Here is a 22,854-nt window from a genome sequence, read left to right as displayed (position 1 = left end):
TCAGAATGAGTGAGTTAGAATGTGATTGGTTTCTCAAATACTACATTTTTTCTGCAGTCTATGAACTAGTCTTTGAGGTCTGTTCCCTGAGGTATTTTTCAATTCTCATAATTTCAAGGAAGATTCTGAAATCAGACTGTTAAATAATGATGTGTTAGAGTATTTCTAATCTGAATCATTCTTATGATCACTTTACAGCTTTTGCCTTATGACAGTTGTATTGGTGTAACTAATGGAGCAGTCAGTGTTGTTGCTGTCGTGATGGAGATGAGCAGTGCAGGAATTTGTCATCTCTACTGCTAAGGCATATTTGTTTATTTGCTCTGATAGCTGGGATTTCAGTCAGGATGTGAAAAGAGAACAAGAGGCAGGAGAGGAAGAAGTGAGGATGTGAAGAAAGAGGCTAGTTTGACCAGTAATAGAGTCAAAAAGACTTATACATGTCTGAAGTAGAGAAGAAGTTTCTTTATAAAATGAATTCTATGTTAAAACTGAACATTCCAGAGAAGGTATAAAAATCATTCTTGGTCCTCTTGGCTGTATTTTGTAATTCTTCTTAAACTGAATATCCAGAGGTTCAGATCCTGAAAATTAGGCATAAAATGTTGTAATACCAGGTGTCAAAATGTTTTCAGTTTTGCATACAAATGCTAGCTTTGCATCAAAGCTGAGGCTCTGAGTATGCACGCTGAGGAATTGAGTCCTTAAACCTTAAATATATGTTCAATTAAATGTATTTTAAAAATTTGTTTCACCTTGTAATGTAATTGAAACTGTGAAGAAATATGGTAGTGTTCTTTTGTTTCAGTTTTACTTTGTTGATTCATTTCACCTGATAACTCAGGAATTCCAGATGGGTTTTTTCTTCCCCCCACCCCCCCCACCCCCCCCTGCATTGTATCTTTACACACTCTTCCAGGCTTGAACATCATGCCTTCTTTCCCTCTTAGGATGTACCTACTCCATCTGTTCTTGCGATTAGTTATAAAACTTATTGTCAAAGAAGGCATTACAGTATTGCATCTGCTGTTGCTTTGATAGCTCACTGGTGTCTTACCTAAACATTGGAAAATAATAGAATGGCATTTTGTTAGATCACTTCTATGTAGACTTTTTGCAAATGTTATTTGAGAGTACCTGTGACTAAATGATATTTAGCGTTAAGAATAAGATATTGTAATGTTACAAAGGAATATTTTTCACTGCTTGAAATTTTTTTAAAAATTTTTTTTTAATGATCTGGAAAGATGTGTAAGGTCACTTCAGGTAGTCATTCACACCAGCTGTGAACACTGCACTTGTCAGTGAAAGCCCAATCTCCATCTCAGTGTTGGGTTCACAGAAGATGAGATTCCAAAATATTAAGTAGGCAGCTTATAGTTTTTTGAGAACAAGAGGTTCATGTCTTCTAGTTTAGTTTTAAATGCTTCAAGGTTTGTGTTTGCTTTAAAACAAATCAATGTTTTTACAACTGCTTGCTTATTTTTCAAAACCAAATGTGATTAAACACTAGATACAATTCAAGAAGCTTAGTACGTGTACAGACTGAAAAATCAATCTTGCATTGAGACTCTTGTTTGAGTTTACTTCATAGAAGTTATGGATTCCAAGAGAAGTTAAAAGGTTGTAAAAGGTAAAAATGCTACTGACCTAGCAAGAAACAAACTAAGCAAAATTAATTTGAGTTGATGTCCAAAAAGCTTCTCTTTTGCAGTAATTCTTCAGCTCACAATTTTGTTTTCATCACGCTATAGTGAAATATTTTCACCTTTTCCAATTGTTTTATCTTGCATGTGTGAATTTGGAATTTTAACTTGATATTGGCAGCAAAACATCCTTAGCTGATACAACTAACTAGCCAAGAATTGGGCAGGGAGAGGGGGACAGGGAGAAGATTGATTGCATTTAGAGAAGTTAATATTTCAAAGTTGTCTCTGACAAAGATCTGCCAATTGGATGACTGTTACCATTTTCAATCATGACTAATTTATATGAAACTAAATATTTTTTATTAATTTATCAAACTAATGAACTATGTCTAATTCATGTCATAGGAAGCCTGACTTACAGATGTAAGCACCAGCATGTAAGATGTATATATTTTTGTATGTACCATTGGGTTCAGGAAACACTTTTGTGTTTGGATGTTGATTGTTAATAGTCTTTCTTCTAGCTGACGTATTTTCAAGATTGTTTACCAGTGTATATTGAATGTTAACTAATTTCATGTGATGCAGATAGTATTTGTGTTTGAGGGAACCCTACTGTTTAGTCACAATGCAACATTCAAGCAAATTACATCTACCTAGGATGCTGTTAATGTGAAAAGATCCAACCTGAGCATAGAAAATGGATTTTAATGCTTGTTCTTTACTTCCTTGCTGTTGTACTTCTTATTGTAGGCGAGATTTCCAAAAGTGCTTGGTTGACTTGGGATTATAGTTCTTACTGAGGTTTCTGAAAACTCATTATTCACTCAAGAAGGGTAGTGATTTTGAAAGCTGTGGGGTAACTAATGTATAAATGTTGCATATCGGAATGTGGAGCCTTAGTACAGCTTCCTGGCTTCTTACCGAGTGCTTCATGAGAGGCATTTAAGACCATAGTAATCGTTTTTTGTAATCTTGACCTATTGTAAAATCTTTTTGATAATAAAAAGTGGCCAGTGTTTGATTGTGTCACGGTTACAGGTATGTGCATGAAGTATAAATGTGTTGATGTTTTTCTATATTCATGAAATAAATGTAAATGTCATCTCTTTTCTTTTAAGGAAATGATCATCGACAAGGTTAATGGACAGGTTGTCCCTCGGTACTTGATATATGACATTATTAAGTTTAATGTAAGTACTTTTGGTTTTATTGCTTTTATCATTAGTTATTGATTCTCATTTCTATTTTAATCTTATTTGTATACATAAGAGCTTCAGAGTAAATTTAAATACCAAAAATGTTTGAGTATTTTGTAGCTCGATAACAAGCAATGCACCAGGATTAAGATTGAAAGCAGCCTTATAATAGGTGTTGATTTTTTTCCACCTGCTCAAGAAAAGATGGCAGTTTGAAACAGTCTGCTAAACACTGTTGGAAAATTTCCCGTGTCTAGAGCACGTTTGAACTATTTAGGCAATGAAATTGAGTAGGGATGGAGAAGTTAGCCTGTAAGTGGTGTATTTGTTGCCAGAGTATCACAGTGCTCCTTGTTAGGCTGCTCCAGGCCACTGGTCCTCTGTTAAGTCCTCAACAGCAGGCTGTTCTGTTTACACTGGCTGTAGTGCAAATATGTAACAAAGGAATATGTTGTGGATGTTACGGAAAAGGAGAAGCCTTTGTTGACAGCTAGGAATTTGTGGTCACAAGAGCGAGCTGTTAAACAGTACGGAAAAAGAGAAACATATTTTCTTTAAAGCAGCTTTCAAATATGGTAAAGGTTTGGACATCACCAAAGGGCTCTTGTATGTTATCTTTTATAGTTGTTTTTTTTAATTACTTGTATTTTTCTCCCAAAACTTATGATACATGTGGAAGTTAGTCAAGGGTCTTATGGCAGGGTGTCCTAATGAAGCTTATTTGAACAACTAACCTTGACAACGTGTTCCACTTGTTAGCCATTATTGTTAAATAAATTTTCTAGTGATTTTTCTGTTATGTTTAAGAAAGAGAAAATGTCCTTCAGGAAGGATCAATTTAACCATATGTATATCTTTAGAACTATTTAAAATAATTTTGTGAAAATAGAAAGTGCATACTGGTTTTGGTTGGAATAGAGTTAATTTTCTTCATAGTAGCTCATATGGTACTGTGTTTTGGATTTGTGACCAGAACAGTGCTGATAACACAGGGATGTTTTAGTTGTTCTTGAGCAGTGCTTACACAGCTTCAAGCCCTTTTCTGATTCTCACACCGCCCCACCAGCGAGAAGGCTGGTGCACAAGAAGCTGAGAGGGGACATGGCTGGGACACCTGATCCCAACTGACCAAAGGCTTATTCCATACCATATGATGTCATGCTCAGCATATAAAGCTGGGGGAAGAAGGAGGAAGGGGGGATGTTCAGAGTGATGGCATTTGTTTTCCCAAGTAATTGTTATGCATGATGGAGCCCTGCTTTCCTGGAGATGGCTGAACAGCTGCCTGCAGATGGGAAATGGTGAATTAATTCCTTGTTTTGCTTTGTTTGCATGTGCAGCTTTTGCTTTACCTATTAAAGTGTCTTTATCTCAACCCACGAGTCTTCCCACTTTTACCTTTTTGATTCCCTCCCCCATCCCATTCTAGGAGGAGTGAGTGAGCGGCTGCATGGTGTTTAGCTACCTACTGTAGTTAAACCGCAGAAACATGTTAAATTTAGTCACTAGACCTGTGACTAAATAGCCTGTGGAAAAACATTCTAGTATCTGTTAATGCTTCTGGAAAAACAAAATTATTGTTTGTCCCATTAGGAGCACTGAAGCAATACTACTAAACCACAGTGCATTTCAGACTTCCTAAACTACTGTTGATTTTCTGGACTTGAGTAAGATAATACTCAGCTTGAGTAAGCCACTCACCGTAAGTGGGAATTGCAAATGTAGGCATGGTAATAGTCACCAAAAATTACTTTGGTATTCTTGGAAGTGTAGTCATCCTGGAACTTAGGACAGCTGCTTTAAAAGTAATAGTTTGTGGGGAATACATGTCAGATTAGGAATAGAATCTTTTTGTTAACTCATTTTAGTTATGCATCTTGATGAGCTTTTCTTAAACCATTTCTGAAGAGCAGATGTTTAGTTTCCTGGATTCCTCCTATGATTAGGACTTTTCTGTATGCAAAAATTCCTTGTAGACTTCTGAAAAATACAGTCTTCTAAAACCATTCCTGGGTTCTCTTTCTTCCTTTACATTTTCTTACTTGTTTCTCCGCCTGTGATTCTGTGTTTATTTACCTTGTCTCTGCTCTCACTTTGTGTCTAACCTGCCATTCACTGCTGTTATTCTTCGTTTGAAAAATAAATATAAGGTAAGAAGTGTACAGTCTCCTTCCTCCCTTAGTTTGGGCTGTGCGTATACTGTCCTAGTAAAATAATACTTTCTGAAAGTCATGATTGTTTGGGTGAAACATTTTTTGGGGTGGAAGGGGAGGAAACTGATTTGTAGCAAAGTGTCCACACTTAACATGAAGAATCCCACTTGGCAAACAGGAAAAATGATCAGAGGGTTTACAGAGGATTGTTCAGGTTTGGGAAAAAAATCTGCTTTTGTGCAGGACTGTAAATGCTTTAAAGCTTGTTTGGTTTTGTTTGTTTGTTTAAATGCATTGGGAATGAGAGAGAGGAGTTTAACAGTTACTATGTAGTACTATTTTAATGTCGAGGACAAATAAAGATAATGTTATCAGTATGAGTACAAGCAGGGCTTCAGCTGCACGAAGTCATTAGCAATGGTCGTACTACAAAGATGAAAAATCACAGTGTTTTTTAGGTTAATTTTAGAAACTTAATTACAAAAATGGGCACCAGAGGATGTTTGGCTTGGCAAGAAATGATCAACAGAATTTTATCACCAAGAGAGGTAAATTTATTGAGAACTTGTAATTGGCAAGAAAGGATAAGTTCCTTTTTAAGTTGTGTAAGTTAGCCTTGTGTAAATTTTCCTAGCAGAGCTTCAAATCAAATAATTACACAAAGCATCAGCCCTGTTTAAAACCAAAACATTCTCATTGAAAAATGACAAATTATTTCTTAAAAATGCATGTATTTAATTAATAGAATCATAGAATACCACGTTGGAAGGGACCTCAAGGATCATCTGGTCCAACCTTTCTTGGCAAATCATGGTGTAGACAAGATGGTCCAGCACCTTGTCCAGCTGAATCTTAAAAGTGTCCAATGTTGGAGAATACTCCACTTCCTTGGGGAGATTCCAATGGCTGATTGTTCTCATTGTGAAAAACTTTCCTCTTGTGTCCAATCGGAATGTCCCCAGGAGTAACTTGTACTCATTATCCCTTGTCTTTTCCATGTGACTTCTTGTAAAAGAGAGTGTCCATCTTCTCTGTAGTCACCCTTTAAATACTGGAACATGGTGATAAGGTCTCCTCTCAGCCTTCTTTTCTCAAGCCTGAACAATCCCAGCCTTTCCTCATATGGCAGGCCTCCTGGTCCTTTGATAATCTTTGTGGCCCTTCTGTGGATCCTCTCCAGCGTGTCCACATCTTTTTTCACATAGCGGGGACCAAAACTGAACACAGTATTCCAGGTGTGGCCTGACAAGCGCTGAGTAGAGTGAGGTAATGACTTCTTTATCTCTGCTGGTGATGCCCTTATTGATGCAACCCAGCATTCTGTTGGCTTTCTTTGCCGCAGCAGCACCCTGTTGGCTCATATTGAGCTTGTTGTCCATTAGGAGCCCCAAGTTGCATTCCACAGAGCTGCTCACCAGCTGGGTAGATTCCAGCCTGTGCTGCACTCCTGGATTATGCTTCCCAGGTGCAAGACCTTATGCTTGTCATAATTAAACTTCGTAAGGTTCTTGTTAGCCCACTCTTTCAGCCTATCCACGTTGTCCTGCAGGGTGGCTTTCCCTTCTGAAGTGTCCGCTTGCCCACGCAGTTTGGTGTCATTGGCTGACTTCATCAGGGTACACTTGATCCCATCGTTCAGCTCACTTGTGAAGATATTAAAGAGCATTGGGCCCAATATCAGTCCCTGGGGGACCCCACTTGTGACAGGTTGCCTGTTTGAAAAGGAGCTATTTACCACCACCCTCTGGGTGTGACCTGTCAGACAGATCCCCACCCACTGCACAGACCACTTGTCTAGACCATAAGGCATCGGTTTCTCTAGGAGGAGGCTGTGGGAAACAGTATCAAAAGCCTTGGAGAAATCCAGGTAGGCAATGTCCACCGCTCGCCCCACATCAACCAAGCAGGTTACTTTGTTGTAGAAGGCGATCAGGTTTGTCGACCACAATTTGCCTTTGGTGAATCCGTGCTGGCTTTTCCCAATCATGTGCTTCATTTGACTTGTGATAGCCCCCAGGAGGATTCATTCCATAACTTTCCCAGGGACTGAAGTAAGACTGATGAGCCTATCATTTCCTGGATCCTCCTTTAAGCCCTTCTTGTAGATGGGGGGTGACACTAGCCTTCTTCCAGTCTTCTGGCACGTCCCCTGATCTCCATGACTTCTCAAAGATTATGGAGAGCGGTCTCTCAACGACATCAACTGGCTGTCTTAACGCCCTCGGGTGGATATTGCCAGGGCCCATTGATTTGTAGTGGTCAAGCTCCTGTAATAGTTGGCTTTTAAAATTTTAATTGAGGGATTTTTTTGTGCACATTTGTGTCACTGGTTGTGTGTGTGCTCTGCCCACATAACATCTGCATTTTTCATATTCCTCTGAACATAAAGGGCTAATTCCTTACAGTGTTTAGTCTTGATGAGTACAGAGCTAAATCCTTGCAATGCTTGTTACTTTTCAGTTTCCTATGTCTGTATGTAGCAGAGTTGTATTATAACAACTCTAACTGTATGGCATTACCTCCTTCACCTGAATAGTGAATAAAAAGTTCAAATTTGGTGGGTAATTCAAGTGTAACAGAGGAAGCTGGCAATAGAATAATTAACAGTCTCAGAAGCAAATACAAGTAAATCCAAATCCCTATTTATCAGGAGCAATCCACAAAAGAACATATCTTTATTCTCCAGTCATCTTCGAGACAGCTTTTCCTGAGCAACCTTGTTTTGACAGTCTTTTTCTTAGATCATATTCAGTAGCTGCATATAGGTGTATAGATGCTAAACTTAAGCAACTATTTTTTTCCTTAAGTAATAAAAAGTAACACTGGCATAATGTAGGATCTAATGAATGCATTCTTAGCAAAGACACTGAAAATGAATAGTACTTTCCTTTTCCTTTCTAACCCTGGCCTTTAAAAATTTAAACTAGCCAAATTTTCATAAGACCAGATCACAATGGTAAGAATAGACTGAATGCTTTAAAAAGAATAATTATTTTAATGTTTAGAAAGGAGATAAAATTTTGATGAAATTTCCTAATACTCTGTGCATAATCTTAATCTTAATTTAAGTCAAGATCAAGATTTCTTTCTTTGTCATTATGCATAACAATACTGTAGCTATTAGATAAAATTTGTCATGGTAAACAGCTATGCTGGTCATAAATCCTACCCACTGAAATGTTCTCACTGAATTCACGCATGAAATTTTTTTGTTTTAAATCCCTGTAAAATATTATCATGTCTGACGTTTCTGTTACAAACCTCATTTTAAATTATGTAAAGCTCACAGTACATGCTGTCTCTCATTATTAGACTATTAACTTATTTTAAAAATGTACCATGAAAATTTTGAGGGCACAATTCAGAGATGCAAGCATTTAATTCCATCGTTTCTGTTTACAAATGCACCTGGCTGCCAGTGACCCTTCCTCTTTTACTTTTAATTCTGAGGTTATATCTCAAATGGTACCACTTCAAAATACAGATTTAAAATGTTTTTGTTCCTAATAGTGCCCTGGAAAACAAGGATGCCATGCATGTGTTTACTCTTACACCCTTTCTATTACTTCTTGCTGAGACATGCCTAATAAGCACGTGAATGTTTGTAACAGTACTCTTACTGTGTGTTATGTCCTCAAAACCTGTATATATAACTTCATTCTATCAGGGCTAAGAGGTGTCAGTCAAATGAAATACAGAGCATCTACTGAGTTGTGTCTTGCTTTGCTTTCTGGTGGCACACTGAGAGAGATGCATTAAGATTACTTGTAGCTGTGCTGCTCTGACACCTTAATTCCAGAGCCTCTCCACTATTTCCAAACCCCTGGTTTGAATTTGTGAGGTTACACAACTGCTAGCACCACTGCTTTCTCCTCCTCCTCCCATTTTTGTAATGTAATTTACTGAGAGCAGGGACAACTTGGCCAGGTAATATGTTTTAGTATTCTTTAGGCTATATGAATAGAGTAGCATTGCAGAATAGTGAGGGCAACAAATGGTGGGCTAGGAGAGCCTATAAGTTGAAGAATCAACACAGTAAAGGAGTGATGTGGTAGAAGCTTTAGGGTCTGTGGAGATGGATGAACAGAAAAACATCTTAGTCGTCTTTTTCAAAATCTTTCCTGCCTTATTCACCTTCCCTGTTGATGATCTTTTATTCATCATTGAAAACCTGACTTGTATGTCTGAGCAGCAAAATTTGCAGGTCTCCTTACCTATTCTGTAAACTTCCAAATGGATAATTTGTATTTTCTTCCCTGTTGCTCTTTGTGCATGAATAAAGTGCATATACAACTGAAAAGTAGCATTTTTAGGCATTCTTGCATCTCTCTTTTTAAAACTCTCTTTTGCTATGATGCCTACAAAAAAAAAGTTATTGCTGAAGAGTGGTAACTAGTACATGCTGACCAGGATATCTTTGATGTTTTCATGTTCTTCATTTTATATTTTTTACCTAATAAGTTGTTTGTTGTTGGGGAGCATTCTTTAGTGTTGTAATTAGTTTGAAGGTTGACTGTTTTACTTGCTGGTTAGATTGTTTGAAAAATACATTTGATTTCTTCCTTTTCCTTGCATCTCTGAGTTAGATACCTTTTTCCCAACCCAGAGGGCACTATGGATCACAGGTAAAGGTGGTTTGTTTTCCGCATTTGCCAAAATAAAGAATGCTTAATGGAATATTATATAAAAGCCAAGGGAGCATATTAAATTTTGTCATGTCTTGTTTTATCCCCCAAAGGTATGTGTTTCCATACCTTAACATGAAACATGTCTCCTGAGAACCTTTTTGAATGGCAGATTATCACTAGTATAATCGTCAGGGGAAGAAGTGTAAAGTATTGCTCCTGGGAGAGAAATACAGAGACAAGTAGTTTTCCAAGAGCAGCTTTAGAAGTTGCCATGTTATTAAATCCTTTATATTTTTCAGGTGTTCAAGTCCTGTAGGTTTTACTCTTACTTGCTTACTCTGATGTGACACTTTTCAGCAAACTATGAAACTTGATAGAAAAAATACAGAGAGCTGAAAGCTTAAATTGCATTGTAAATGAAAATAACTCTGAAATATTTCAGACCTTATACAATTCAGAGAATAAAGTCCACAACCTTTTTGTTCTTAGAAGGTCTCTTTAAAGAGCCTTTCTCAGTATTTTTGCTAAACAGTTTTCTGCCTCTCAGTTTTAGCCCTAAAAAAACTCTCACTTTTTATTATCTTCTTGTTGTGCTAGGAATTGTAACATATGATTAAATAGAAAAACTGTGTCCCTCAGCTTGCAGTTTATAACAGTCATTCCCATAGGAACAGCCAAATTTAGGCAAATATTCACATCTCTCAGGAATCTGGCAGTGATCACAACTGAAGTGGAAGGTGAGAAAAACTTTACAGTGGGGCGGGTTTTCCAGTTGCATTATCATGTCCAATTTCCTAAGTACTGGGAATGAAGTGTAACACAGGTCTTTTTTTGTCCCGTATATTTCAAAACAAGAAAAACTGTAAGCAAAATAGAGAATGGTTTGGGGGGGATATCATATGGAATCAGTGGGAGTGTGTTTGAATGTTGTCATGTCTTATTTCCCAAACTTAGTTTTAATTCCTGATTTTCTACATTTAATCTAGCCATAATATTTCATATTTTCAGCTTTCTCCCTGTCTCTTGCCTTCCCACCTTTTCTTTGTTTCTAAGGGAAAAGAACTAAAGAAAAAAACCACAGTTAATTAGAAGGATGTACCAAATCTAAAATAACTATATAATTCAGGACAGGTTTCATGAAGGTGAAAGCAGGACCTCTCTAATATTTTCTTTTCCATGGCTAATATGTTTGAATAACCTGAGTGACTTTTATGGTCTAGGAGAGACTGTGAAGGCCATGTTTTCATCCTTTATAGAATATTTCTCTTATTTAAAGGAAATATGAAGAAAAATACTCATTGTCTTTTGAAACAACTGTAATAGTAATCAGTATTTCCTACTCATAAGCTAACTGTGCACATGATGAACTAGATCTCTTAAAGACAGATTGGGTTCTGAAATTATAGATCTTTTACAAGTCTTCAGGAGTATAAAATGTATTTACAAGAAGATTAAAATAATTTTTAGTTCTATCATGGCTTAGGAAAGGTAGGTGGTTCCCTTTCTAAGATAGCATCTAAGATAGCATCTGTGAATCAGTGCTGATAGTTGTGCTTTTTTTTTTTTTCTTTTCTGTTTTTTTAGGAGACTTTTTACTTACTGTAGTAGGCAGTCTTATTTTAAATACTGTAAGTGATTTATATACTGAAAAAATCAGTGCCACAATCTTTTCAAGTATGAAATGTCCTGAATGTCTTTCAGATGTAGGAATTTTCCCACGGTTCTTTAATTCACTGGAGTGATAATTCTTTGTCATAAGGACAGCCCTGTAAAAACCCAGCAATAACTATTCTTATGAAGAGTCACTGAATGGCTGGTAGAAAGGAAGAGAGTGTGAGGAGAGTAGAAGCAGAAAGAGAAAATATCAGCTGGACCATCTAGTGTCTGTTGCAATTAAGGTGAGGTTGCCTCCGTATGATGTTCAACGGCAGCACTAGGAAAAATAATTGGAAAAAAGAGAAGCGGTAAAGCCCCGTGTTCAATATTTTACTTTGCAGATAGCCTAAATTCAGTGCAAAATAAATCATTTATATTCCCCTGGGAGAACCATATGCAATCTTTTTGTGTGTAAATATCCAATGATGATGGCAAATCTATTTTACAGTTACGTGTTATTAGAATTATGAGTTTTATTTCTGTAATTAAAAATGGGAAGTTCATCTACTCCTCAGATTACTTGAGGGGAGGCAGCCAGTCTAGACAGAACATAATTCCTTTTGGTTTTAATCATTTACATCCCAGTAAAATCCTCTTATTGAGTTATGTTTTTGAAGGCTCAGAAGGATTTATAAGGATTATAAAGGTCCTAAATGAAGCCACTGTACATGCAATCAAACAATGAATTGGAATGAGTTATCTGTGCTCCCAAAATAGCAGCTATGAAGCTTTCGGTGCCTAACTGGAGCTTTGTTTTCAAACGAGTGGGCTTAGGTGTTCGTCCATGGTAGATGCCCTGTTTCCATAAATCTGCCTCTTTATTGCACAGCGTCAATGGTAAGAATCATAATTCAGTCACTTCAGCTGCTCGTAAATATTCTGCCTTATATCTGTTACCTTCACACCGGTGAAGCAAACTTCTCATCCACTTGTACTTACAAGGTTTTATGTTTTTTTTATCTTGAACTTGTATTCTGTTTTGAGCAATCCAAGGAGCAGAAGAGTGAGGAAGGAAGCAATGTTTGTCTTGCAGTCCACTTTTTCTGTTCTGTTCTTATCTGTTTAGTCACAGTTTTGACAGTCCTGCTGTTTTGTTCAAGTTATGTTTGCTAATAAAAAAAAAGTGTGGAGCTATATTTGTATGTTCTGTTAGGCCTTGATGTTTATGCATGGGCTACAAACTTCTTTGTTGATTCATAGATATTTGAATTTATTTGCGGTGATTTCTTTTTTTAAAGGAAATGCAAATAATTTAATACATGTCTTAAGCAATCTTTTTAATAGGTCTGATTCCCCAAACCATTTTTGTTCTGTGGTAAATCAAAGCGATATTCCATTGTATAAGCTGACAACATATAAATAGTAATTATGTTCCTGCAGCATGTTGGTTGAATTGTTACAATTGACACAATATTTCACGTGCTGTACCTTATTGATGCCAAGATAAGTTTTAGAAACCATTTTGAAACTGCTAAATTCCTTGTTATTACCATATCTGTTTTGAATATTTGAGTGATAAAAGTTAGAAAAAACAAATTTTAAAATGTATTTTCAGATTATAATGGTTGTCTTGCCTTTTGCCTTTTAGAAATGAAAAACTTAGGAGTCATAATTTTACAAAATTTTTAATTTCTCTAATACTTCACTTTTAATCCTGTTTTAAACAGAAAACTTTATGGGAAATGGAAAAAACCTTTTAGTTGATTGAATATAGTAATAATCTTATCTGGAGAATGAAACGGCACCTTCAGATTGTTTTTATCTAAAAGCTATGTGTAGCAAAAAAATAGAAGCATCTATAAAACCACAGTCAGAAGAAATACGTGCCAGACCATTAATATAAAATGCAAAATATTAGACTGCCTGGTCTTCAGAAGATGGGAGAACTAATAATGGGCTTTCGTTGGAAATGCAGATGTCAGCTGCGGGTGCCTTGAATTGTCAATAATAATGTTAAACACAGGGTAGAATATCAGCCTGAGCTTATTCTTTATTCTTCTCTCAAAATCATTAAAGCCAAGACAGTTGTGACATATGTTCTGCTATGGCTCGATAACTGAAGACGTGCATGGAACGTATATGCGCGTATGTACTGAATTATTCATGTCTAAGTTACTGCTCTGGGGAAGCAAATGGAGAGCGCTTTTCTGGCAGGTAGACTTTGAACCGTATCTCATGGAGGAGGAGAATAAATATTCTCAGTTTATCCTGGCCAAAGCTAGTTATCAGCTGTGGACACAGACCCAGGCATTATTTTTCTTTTTACTATAGCCGCATTGGACAAAAGCCAGATAAATATCAAATTCTAAGAGAAAGTACTTTTATGGGATTTAGCACCTACATACCCCATTTTGTTATCTCTACTGCATTCGTCTAGGTAAAGGACTTTCCATGTAAGTCTCACTGAATTTACTGAGCTGTAGCCCCAAGGTCAACCTTAGAGGCAGGGGAAGGGAGACTTAAACCTGGAGGGTGGTGGTTCTACTCTCAGGGGTACCTTTCTCCATGTGGAGAGAGAGGGGACTGAGGCAGGGTGTGCAGCAGAAATCCTGTTACCCTCTTACACCCATCTCAACAATTCCTGCCATCTTCCTGTATTTAATAACCTGGGATTTAAGTTACTTACCAGCTTTTGTAGCCGTATCAGCATGAGGTAGTGACTTCAACATGGAGGTCTCTGTGAACCGGTGGAGGGCAGGAGATACAGCAGGGGAGCAGCCTGATGCTTGACCATATTCAGTCTGTCAGCACCCATCTTGGAGGAATGTTATTGGGACTGTGATGTATTTTAAATTTTTTTTTAGCACCTTTCAGCAAATAATTTGCCTTCCCCCAACCCCTCAAGACAGTGGATATTAAATGAGCTGCAGACCCAGTTTTTTAGTATTTTTAAACATGTGTTGCTTTTGTGGTACACTGGGTTATGATGTCACTTTTTGTGGATGGGTTCTGTTGGGAAGTTAATTTGAAATATTGTGAGCTTAAATTTAGAAATGTTGAGTCCTGAGTGGATTTCCAAGCTTTGTAGAATTCTTGTTTTACATTTTGAGGATGTGTGGAGGATTGTGTTTAAAATCAAAACAATATTTTCAGTTATCACATCTATTGCAAGCCCACTTCATGCCATGACCTCTTAGTGCAATGCACAAAGTTTCAACAGGTGAAGGGAATCCAGCTGCTCGAGGAAGAGGTGTTGATTCAGTAGATGACTCCTCTCTTGAAGCTTGTCTAAAAGATACTTCGCTTCAGGATACGTTTTGATTACTATGAGGGGGAAGTGTAACTTTCTAGCATAGATAGGAAACACATGCTACTTGTTAATTTTGTTTATCCTTTGCTAACAAACTTATTTTAGGTTAGAAAAGTCTAGAACAGAAATTATCATGCAATGCACTCCAGTAACTATGCTGTTAGGCAGCAGTGATCCTCATCCTTTTCAGACAAGTAAAAACTTACATATTGAAATAAAATCTCAGACATCTGAATGCTTAAATTAATGAAACATCTATACTGCCTAAAAACATACTCGTGTTTGTTGCCTTGGTTTAGATTATACATGCATCAATGTTTTGTTTTTGGACAACTTTTAAGTGTGTGCTTTATATACTACATAATCTCTTCCTATTTTTGTCAAGGTCTGCAAATTATTTATTGCAGCCTACGTTACCCTCCTACTTTGCTAAAATCTAGGATTTTACCACTTGAAGGTTTTGGATCTGTCTGGCATAAATACATTGTATATTAGCAACATTTTTTGTAATTGTAGCAGGTGTCTTATAACAAAGAAAAAGCCCTCCTCCTCCAGTATTGCTTTTATTCAGTATGTCCTTGATTTAAATTCAATGTTATGTTAATTTTCTTACTTCTAATGTCCTTTGCTTTTGGGAGAATGAAATATTCCTTATCTACTTCATCAGTCAAGTAAACTAAGAAGTTGCTTGGCAGTGTTATCTGTGTTTCCTCATCTCAAAATCTTATGTCAGCCTAGCTCTGACCTTTGTATGATGGAACCTAGTGGTAATATACACTTCTGTTTAACAGGATTTGAAATAAAAATATATGATGGCAGAGCTGCAGGAAATAATTAGTTCCAAGTGGATGTGAGAAGTGAAAGGATTATTTAAAGGAAAAGAAAGTGATTCAGCTGGTTTATGGTGCAGATGAAGTTGTCTCAGCTTTTAATTTAACTATTAAGGGGTTGAAATAAATTTAAGTCATTATGCAAAAGCATTTTTGAATGAACTGTTGTAAAGACGCTCTCTAAATAACTTTAATGCTTATTGGAACCTCAAATATTTGAAATGTTAGTTAGTTCCTTTGCTGAGTGGAAAAGCTACTGTAGGGAAGGGAGCATGTGCAGTAGAGCTTGCTGAAACTTACCTAGAAAACAGTTTATGGTGTTCTTGGAAATAATAAAAAAATGTGTATACACATTTCCCAGGAAATTCTTCAATCAATTCTTCAGTCAGTTGTTACAAAGGTCAAGATGTGTTTTCTATGTTTTAATTAGATATACAAACCAGGACAATCTCAATCACTGTATAGATGAGTTCTCAAGTATGCTGTACATGGGGAAAGAAAGAAAGAAAGAATGATTGTTCAGAATTTTGTGTATGGCCCTTAAAAATCTGTAGCTCATGCAGCCGTGTTCTGCAATGAATGAATAAAGAATGAGCCACTTTCTTGCCTCTCGGATTTTCCCATGCTCTAATTTTCCATTAATTTGAATGTCTTTTTCCTAATAACACCTCCATATATGAAAGGTAAGCAATGGTGAAGGCAAAGTTAACAGCCAAATAGGCTTTCTTCTTCTTCACAAGCATGGATCAACAACCAGAGATTAGGGGATATTTCACTCATGTTGTCACTGGCTTTGTGCAGAATGTTCTTCCCCACCAAGTGATGGTGGCTGTGCTGTCTCTCCTCATATAGATTGAAGCCAGACTTGTAAGAAAGTGGTTGTGAATTATATGTGATATGGGAGCAATGCATGGTTCTTAAAGCTGTTGTAATGAAGAATTGAGGACTTTTGATAGAGATCTAGTAAGGATCTAATGCTAGGAAAGAAATGTAAGAGAAACTTAATGCCCCTTTGGGAGCAGGAAATGTAGCAGGTTGTGGTGAAAGCCAGGATGAGTTTGGAAAGAACTTGATTAAACTCATGCTGGTCTGAAATTGTCATTCTATTTTTCTGCTAATTAAAATAGCTGTTCAGATACTACTTATTCTATCTCTTACATTTGTATGTGTCATGAGGATGTCATTTTGCCATTTGTTTCCTTTGCATTCTTTCAGATTGACCAGTTCTGATTCTCTTTGATTCGTGCTAGAGCGGGGCTTTTCCCCTTTTAGATTCTTTTACCATTTCTCTTTTAGCTGTGTTTATTGCTGGTTCACCTGCTCATCTGCTCCACTGCCATTGATGATTGGAGTCCCATATCTTCCCAGTTGCCTGTGCTCATTTCTTTCAACTTTTGAAAAATTTTGGTTTTGAAGCCAAAGCTCTGTGAGCTTTTTCTTGGTGGACTATGAAAGGGATGGTTTTGGAAAAAATTTTTTTCATGTGAATGGGGTGGCAAAATGGGGAATGATCTCATGTAAATAACTTCTAATGCTGTATCATGCTTGTAACAATGCAAATCTCAGTTTTGTGGCTTATTGCTATGAAAGTTTCTGATTGAAGCTTACTTTAGAATTTGTAAGTTGGCAGTTGCTTATTTTCTCTCAGTGATATCCACAGAGTGTTCTCCTCACTATCTAGTGCTCAAAATATAACAAGCTCCATTACAAGCAATTATTAATCTGACAAATGCACATTTTGAACGCTCATACTGATCTGGTGCGATGCACAGATGTATAAAGAGCAATGTAAAGCTGCTGTTTTATTTCAGGTCTTGAAAGGTCAGAGTACACTACTGAGATTTAGGGAAGAGCTTTTACTACCTTTTTGTGACCGAGCCATCACATATCTTGCAGGTTTTTGCAGCCACTATTTATTGGCCCATTTTCCAGCTGCAGCTATGTTTTTCTCTTTTCTGACACAAAAGCGAACATTTATATAGTTAATGCTTCTTTCAAAGCATCAATATAGTACATTTAAAGCAATGAGTTTTCTTAACTGTGTAAATAGCATTGTGGCATTGTCATTAAAACTGCTATGAACAAAATGAGCTAAATGACTTTGGAGGAAAACAATGTGGAAAAAGTATGTAGCTGCTATGTCCAAAGCTATAATTAGGGAATATTTAAATTATTTTGCTTAACTTTAAAGGTCTTTAGGTATTTAACTCGTATATGCTTGAATATGTATTACAGATTTTTATCTTTCTATGAACTTTGATTTGATTAAACCTCTTATAGCATGAGACAAATGCTTGAAAACCAAGTATTTGGCAAAAACTTAGTGATTTGATAAGATTTTTATATATCTGTATGATTTTAAATATTGTGTAAGGAAAATCAACTGTTCAAATAATTTAATGACTGTTTAGTTTTAATACTGATTTTTGTAACATGGCAGGGACAGCCCGTTGGAGACTGTGATTTTAACGTTCGACTTGCATGTATAGAGAAAGAGATTATATTTCCACGACATGAAAAGATGAAAAATGGTCTTATCGATAAAGCACAGGAACCATTCAGTGTTCGAAACAAACCGTTTTTCGACATCTACACTTCAAGAAAGGTAAACTTGATTGCAGTTATTTATGTTGTGGTGCTGATGGTAGTAAAACAATGTTGCATATAGTTTTTCCCTCACCTTTTTTAGCTTCCAGCAATTTCTTCTGTGAACTGAGCATTTGGCAGTGTTTGGGGGGGTGATTGGCAGTTTGAGATACTCTGAAAAAATGGTTTTAGGCTACCTATTCCTTCTGAATTACTATTTTCCCATATTTAAAACCTGTACTTTGGCAAAACCTAATTCTTTAGTTTTGTAGTGTTGAATGATGATACAGAAGTTAATCGCTTTAGGTCTGAAATGTCTCTGAGTTCAAGGGAATGTCTGAGCGCTATGTTATTTACAGTATCCTCTTTCATAGGTAAGAATATAATTTTCTTTTTACTTCCAGTCCCCATTTGGCCATAGTATAAGAATCATGAGTTGTGCTTGAAGTCCTGCTTCATGTTCAGCAGTGATAACTAAGAGCCCATTCTAGTTAACGTCTCCAGAATTTACTTATTAAAATACTGCCCTAGGTCTTCTGACGTAATGCATATGACTTGCAAACGCATATATGAGTTCCTGTCTTTCGCTGTGCACTCCTTTCTTCAGTAGAGACATATCCTAACATTCTATAAAATACTTTTATTCTCTTCTGTGAATTAAATGGCTTCTGGATAATACCTTCTTCTAGAGGAACCAGTTTTTCTCAGCGCTGCTGTTAGAAGTAAGTCCCATGTCTCATCAGCACAGAGCAATGAACATCAAATTGTCGGCTTCCATTTGGTTTTGTCATTTCCTTGATCCTGTAGCAGATAATGAATCTTGCCCCAAGAGGAGTAGTAATGGTATTTTGGCTAGCCAAGAGTGGCTGAAAAGTAAAAAAGGAGATAGGGCATAAACTGGACTTTCAAAAAACCCTGGCAGAGAGTAGCAGTCTTCAGAAAGTTTAAATCATGAACAATTCTATTTGAAGTTTGTGTGGATAAAGCACTATAAATGTTTTGATCTCTTCTCTGTATTTGTGGTGTTGTAGTTTTGGGTTGTCTATTTAAGATCGACATTGTACATTTGAAGTAAAGTATTCATGGAGGGAAAAAGGCTGATTGTCTAGGACACATAACTTTGAGCTTGAAATGAAAAGAATCTAGAACAACAGGGACATGTCTTAAAAATGGTTTCTTACATAAATTTATAGTTTCTTGAAGTGTTGTTAAGTTCCAAGTTATTTAACCTCATTTAAAAATCATGGGAAGAACATGGTTGGAAGCATTCCTAGTAAAATTTCTACATAAAACACATCTGTAAACAAATCTCATGCTAGTTAAATCTAATTGCCAGGACATGACTATTGACATGATCCTCTGCTTCCCAAAACGTAGGAAATTAAAATTATACTCAACAGCTTTCTTTTTCCTGTTTATAGGAGATTTCTGAATTGTCCATGTGCGTTCCAATGCATTGGATTTTAACAATTCTGACTGTGGCACTTTTTAAAGTCAGCAATGAAATGATGCTATTTACTGCTCTGTCTCTGCCTTTCTTAAAGCTCTGAGCATAAACTTTTTACAACATTGACTGGCTTATTACCCAGCAGTAAAACATCACTTATGTTGGTGAGGGGGAAAAAAATCATACATGGCTAGAATTTGTTTCATACTAGACTTATAATTGCTTTTGACACTAATGCTTGGACAATATTTCTTTATTTTGTCCTTGTCTTTGCCACCAGGATTGATTAACTTGTGAATTATGGAATGAAGCAGTTATCTGGCCAATTTTCTTCATTTTTGGGAAGAATATTCCTGTATCCAGCAGTTGGAGATAAACACAGAGAGCAGGAGGGGTAGAGTTACTGGCAGTGCAGAGTGAATAGCCAGTGTTATTTTTCTCTTATTTTAATAATTTCAAACATTTATGATTTATCTGCTCTGTGCATGTATTAGATTAAATTGGTAGGAAAATAAAGCAAGTAAGAGTAATATCCTGGGTTTTATCAAACTATATGCTTTGAAGTTTTTTTTTGTTTTTTTTTTTAACTAAGCCTCTTTTTGTCTGTTAACTTCCCCCCAGTTAGAGTGAGTAAAAGTCAATTAACATAAGAGTATTTATATGCTTTTAATTTATTGGGGTGTTTGAGTTTGGTGTGGGGTTTTTTCTTGGTTGGTTGGTTTTGGGGTGTTTCTTTAAGTGGTAATCAGGGCAGATCTTCATATTCATCACAACTTCCTGAACAGAATTTTTCATTATATATGATCAGAATAGACTATTGTTTTGAAGCATTGCCCTAGTCCAAAAGAGGGCTATTTAAAAATGGTATTGCTTTGCCCAAAAGATCTTTTTCCTACGTTTATTCAGCCATCTCTGCAACTATAGCAACAAATGTACTCGTAGCAATGAATACCTCATTGGTATAGCTGAAAGAGCAAGCTGAGTTTATTTTGCATCGATGACAAATGTCTTGACAGGGTTTACCAACTCTGTGTGCAGCACAGCAAGGTCTGCAGGGGGACGAGGAATTCCTTGTAGCTTCTAAGCCTGCGCATATTCACATTGACTCAGCATATCCATCAATCCATCTCCAGAGATGGTGACAGCTGAGTGGATGCTAAAGGACTGACAAATGGGACCTGCTTAGGTAGATCTTTCCCTCATGTTTAATCAGCTGTTTTTCTTGTTCTTCTCCAAGAACAGCAGGATCCTTTCATCTTTAGAAGGGATCTAACAGGATCCTTCCTTTCTTGACTAGATGTCCTTAAAGATTTACACCCTTCAGTGGCCTCAGAAAAGCTGCGCGTTTTTCTTATGCATGGGTTTCTTCCCTGCCTCCAGTTCTTGTATTTCACTGACAGAAGATGTAGCTTCTCAGGTCACCCTGAAGACTTATTATTTTCAAAGAAAGATCAGTGGACATAGCAGTCTTTGGCCACAGATAAGGTGGATCTCTGATTGCACCAGCATATTCAAGACTGAAAAAGTGGAAAAACCCATACCACTGGTCAGAATGTGTTTCATTAACATTCTTGGAGTATGTTTTGAAGATTTTTTGAAGCGTAGCTGGGTTTTGCTTAGGGTCAAGAAAAGAATTAAAGTGTCCTTCTGAATTACCACAGCTGGAGCCATATATCACATATTAATTTTTTTTTGAGAAACTTCTTATTGGTAATAGCACGTATCAGTAAATGTATTTTAACTTGGGTGGATCGCAGGAAGATTACTCAAAAAGACCAGGAACCTCAGCGCTATATTTATATTTAAGTGGCTAAAACTTTTAATTATATCAGGAAAAACGAATGTTGTCCACATAGGTTTTGTTATTTTCAGTGAAAATGTGGAAGTAATTACTTGAAACAGCAGTAAACTTTGTATTGTGTTATATAATATGTCCAATAATGAAATTGTTCTTAGAGTTATGGATTTGGGACTTTAATACCAGAGTTAGAGTACTGGCTGTTTTGGGTTTTTTTTCCTAATATGAAAATCGATTTATTGTGAAATGAAATGCACTTTTAAAGTGCAGCTATAAAGTATGGCAGCATTTATAGTTGTGCCTTGACATTTGTTGTTGGTACTAGATTTTGGAAATGAGGGCTATATCTTTACAATGTCATATCTTTATAACATTGTCTTGAACATTATTTTGAGATTTTTTTTGATGGACTTTTTGATTTTTGTAAGACTGAGTTTTGGTGCTAAGAAGAAGAAAAGAAAGGGACAGTCACCTGGGGACAGGTTGTATATTCTCAGAATATCTAAAAATGTTACCTTGTTGAAATTTGATATTGCTGGACAAAGGTATCGCTAAATTTGTCTGCCTCTATAATCAAAGAATCATTAAACACAGTTTGCTCTTTTAGTGTCAGCTGGGAACACATGTACTCTGTGAGCAATTTTTTCCTTTTAATGTAACTTCCATATTCTTTCAGAAAGATTTTTTTTTTTTTTTTTTTGAGCAATGTTGAATCTTTGCTGTTTGTCATTACACTTGCATGATAGGTCACTTTTGTTGCATAACTTGCTTTCATTTATTAGTGTGCATCAGAATTCAAGCAGATGATATGGTCAAATCTGATAGCTTTCCCACCTATTATGTTGTCCTTGTTTCATATGTAAGTATAGCAGCAGTCTGTGGAAGAAGCTGATTTTTAGACTTCCTTAATGCTAAAGTATTAAAGACCAGTGAGGTAATGCTTTATATGCTGCATATTCTTAGCCTTGAAGCCTTAGCCTTTTATTTATACAAATATTTTAGGATTTTCAACAGGGACAATATCTTCATTATACTAAACAGGAAGTACAGGTACATAGAAATAATTAAACTCTTGGAAATGATGCAAGTCTTGGCTTTCATTGCCTAAGGCAGCCCACAGTTCTTTTGCAAGGCTTTTTTGTGTGGACAGTCCCAGCTTGGATATCATCACTAAAGCCTATTGTCTAGTGAAAATGCTGTCTAGCAGGAGTAGAAAAAAAAAAAGTTCCTTTCTGTGCAGTCCATGGTCCCATGGAGAATTGTGCCCATCACTCTCAATGGAACAATAGGGCTAAAGGTTAAACAATGATACAGGTCAAATGAACAACCTTTTTCAAATGTTAGCACACTGTATGTCAATGACTTGTCAGTTCTTAGACTATTATCTGGTTTTAAAATGACAGCTTGTCCTACAGGGGTTAGAATGAAGGTGGGTAATCTCCATTGGAAGATTAAATTGTCTAGGTTCTTCTTGAAAGTTTTCAGTCAAATCTGTGAACTGACAGATGACTTATTTTGCTCTCCTGGTTTATTTGGCATTTGGATTTTTATTTTTTTGAAACTGCTTTTGTTGTAATTAGGAAAGGAGGAATGTTTAAAAGTTTGTACCAATGAATGTACAGCTACTGTTGAGGTGGTTTGCTTTGGAAAATTAAGTG

The 22,854-nt window shown here is 36.4% G+C and overlaps 1 protein-coding gene across 3 annotated transcripts in view; it reads left to right on the top strand.

Moving 5' to 3' along the window:
• RNGTT (RNA guanylyltransferase and 5'-phosphatase) overlaps nt 1–22,854 on the top strand; it is a gene marked incomplete at both ends in the record, with an annotated part of 180,813 nt that overhangs the window by 52,625 nt on the left and 105,334 nt on the right. For all 3 annotated transcript variants that reach the window (XM_081998035.1, XM_081998034.1, XM_081998036.1), the window contains 2 exons: nt 2,771–2,842; nt 17,806–17,970. In XM_081998035.1, the coding sequence (XP_081854161.1) occupies nt 2,771–2,842; nt 17,806–17,970 (237 nt within the window). The remainder of the gene's footprint in view (nt 1–2,770; nt 2,843–17,805; nt 17,971–22,854) is intronic.

The sequence above is a fragment of the Phaethon aethereus genome (genome assembly GCF_964289735.1).
Source record: "Phaethon aethereus genome assembly, chromosome: 3".
Lineage (NCBI taxonomy): Eukaryota > Metazoa > Chordata > Aves > Phaethontiformes > Phaethontidae > Phaethon > Phaethon aethereus.
The sequence above is the reverse complement of the archived record's forward strand: the minus strand, read 5'-3'. Positions and strand labels throughout refer to the sequence as shown.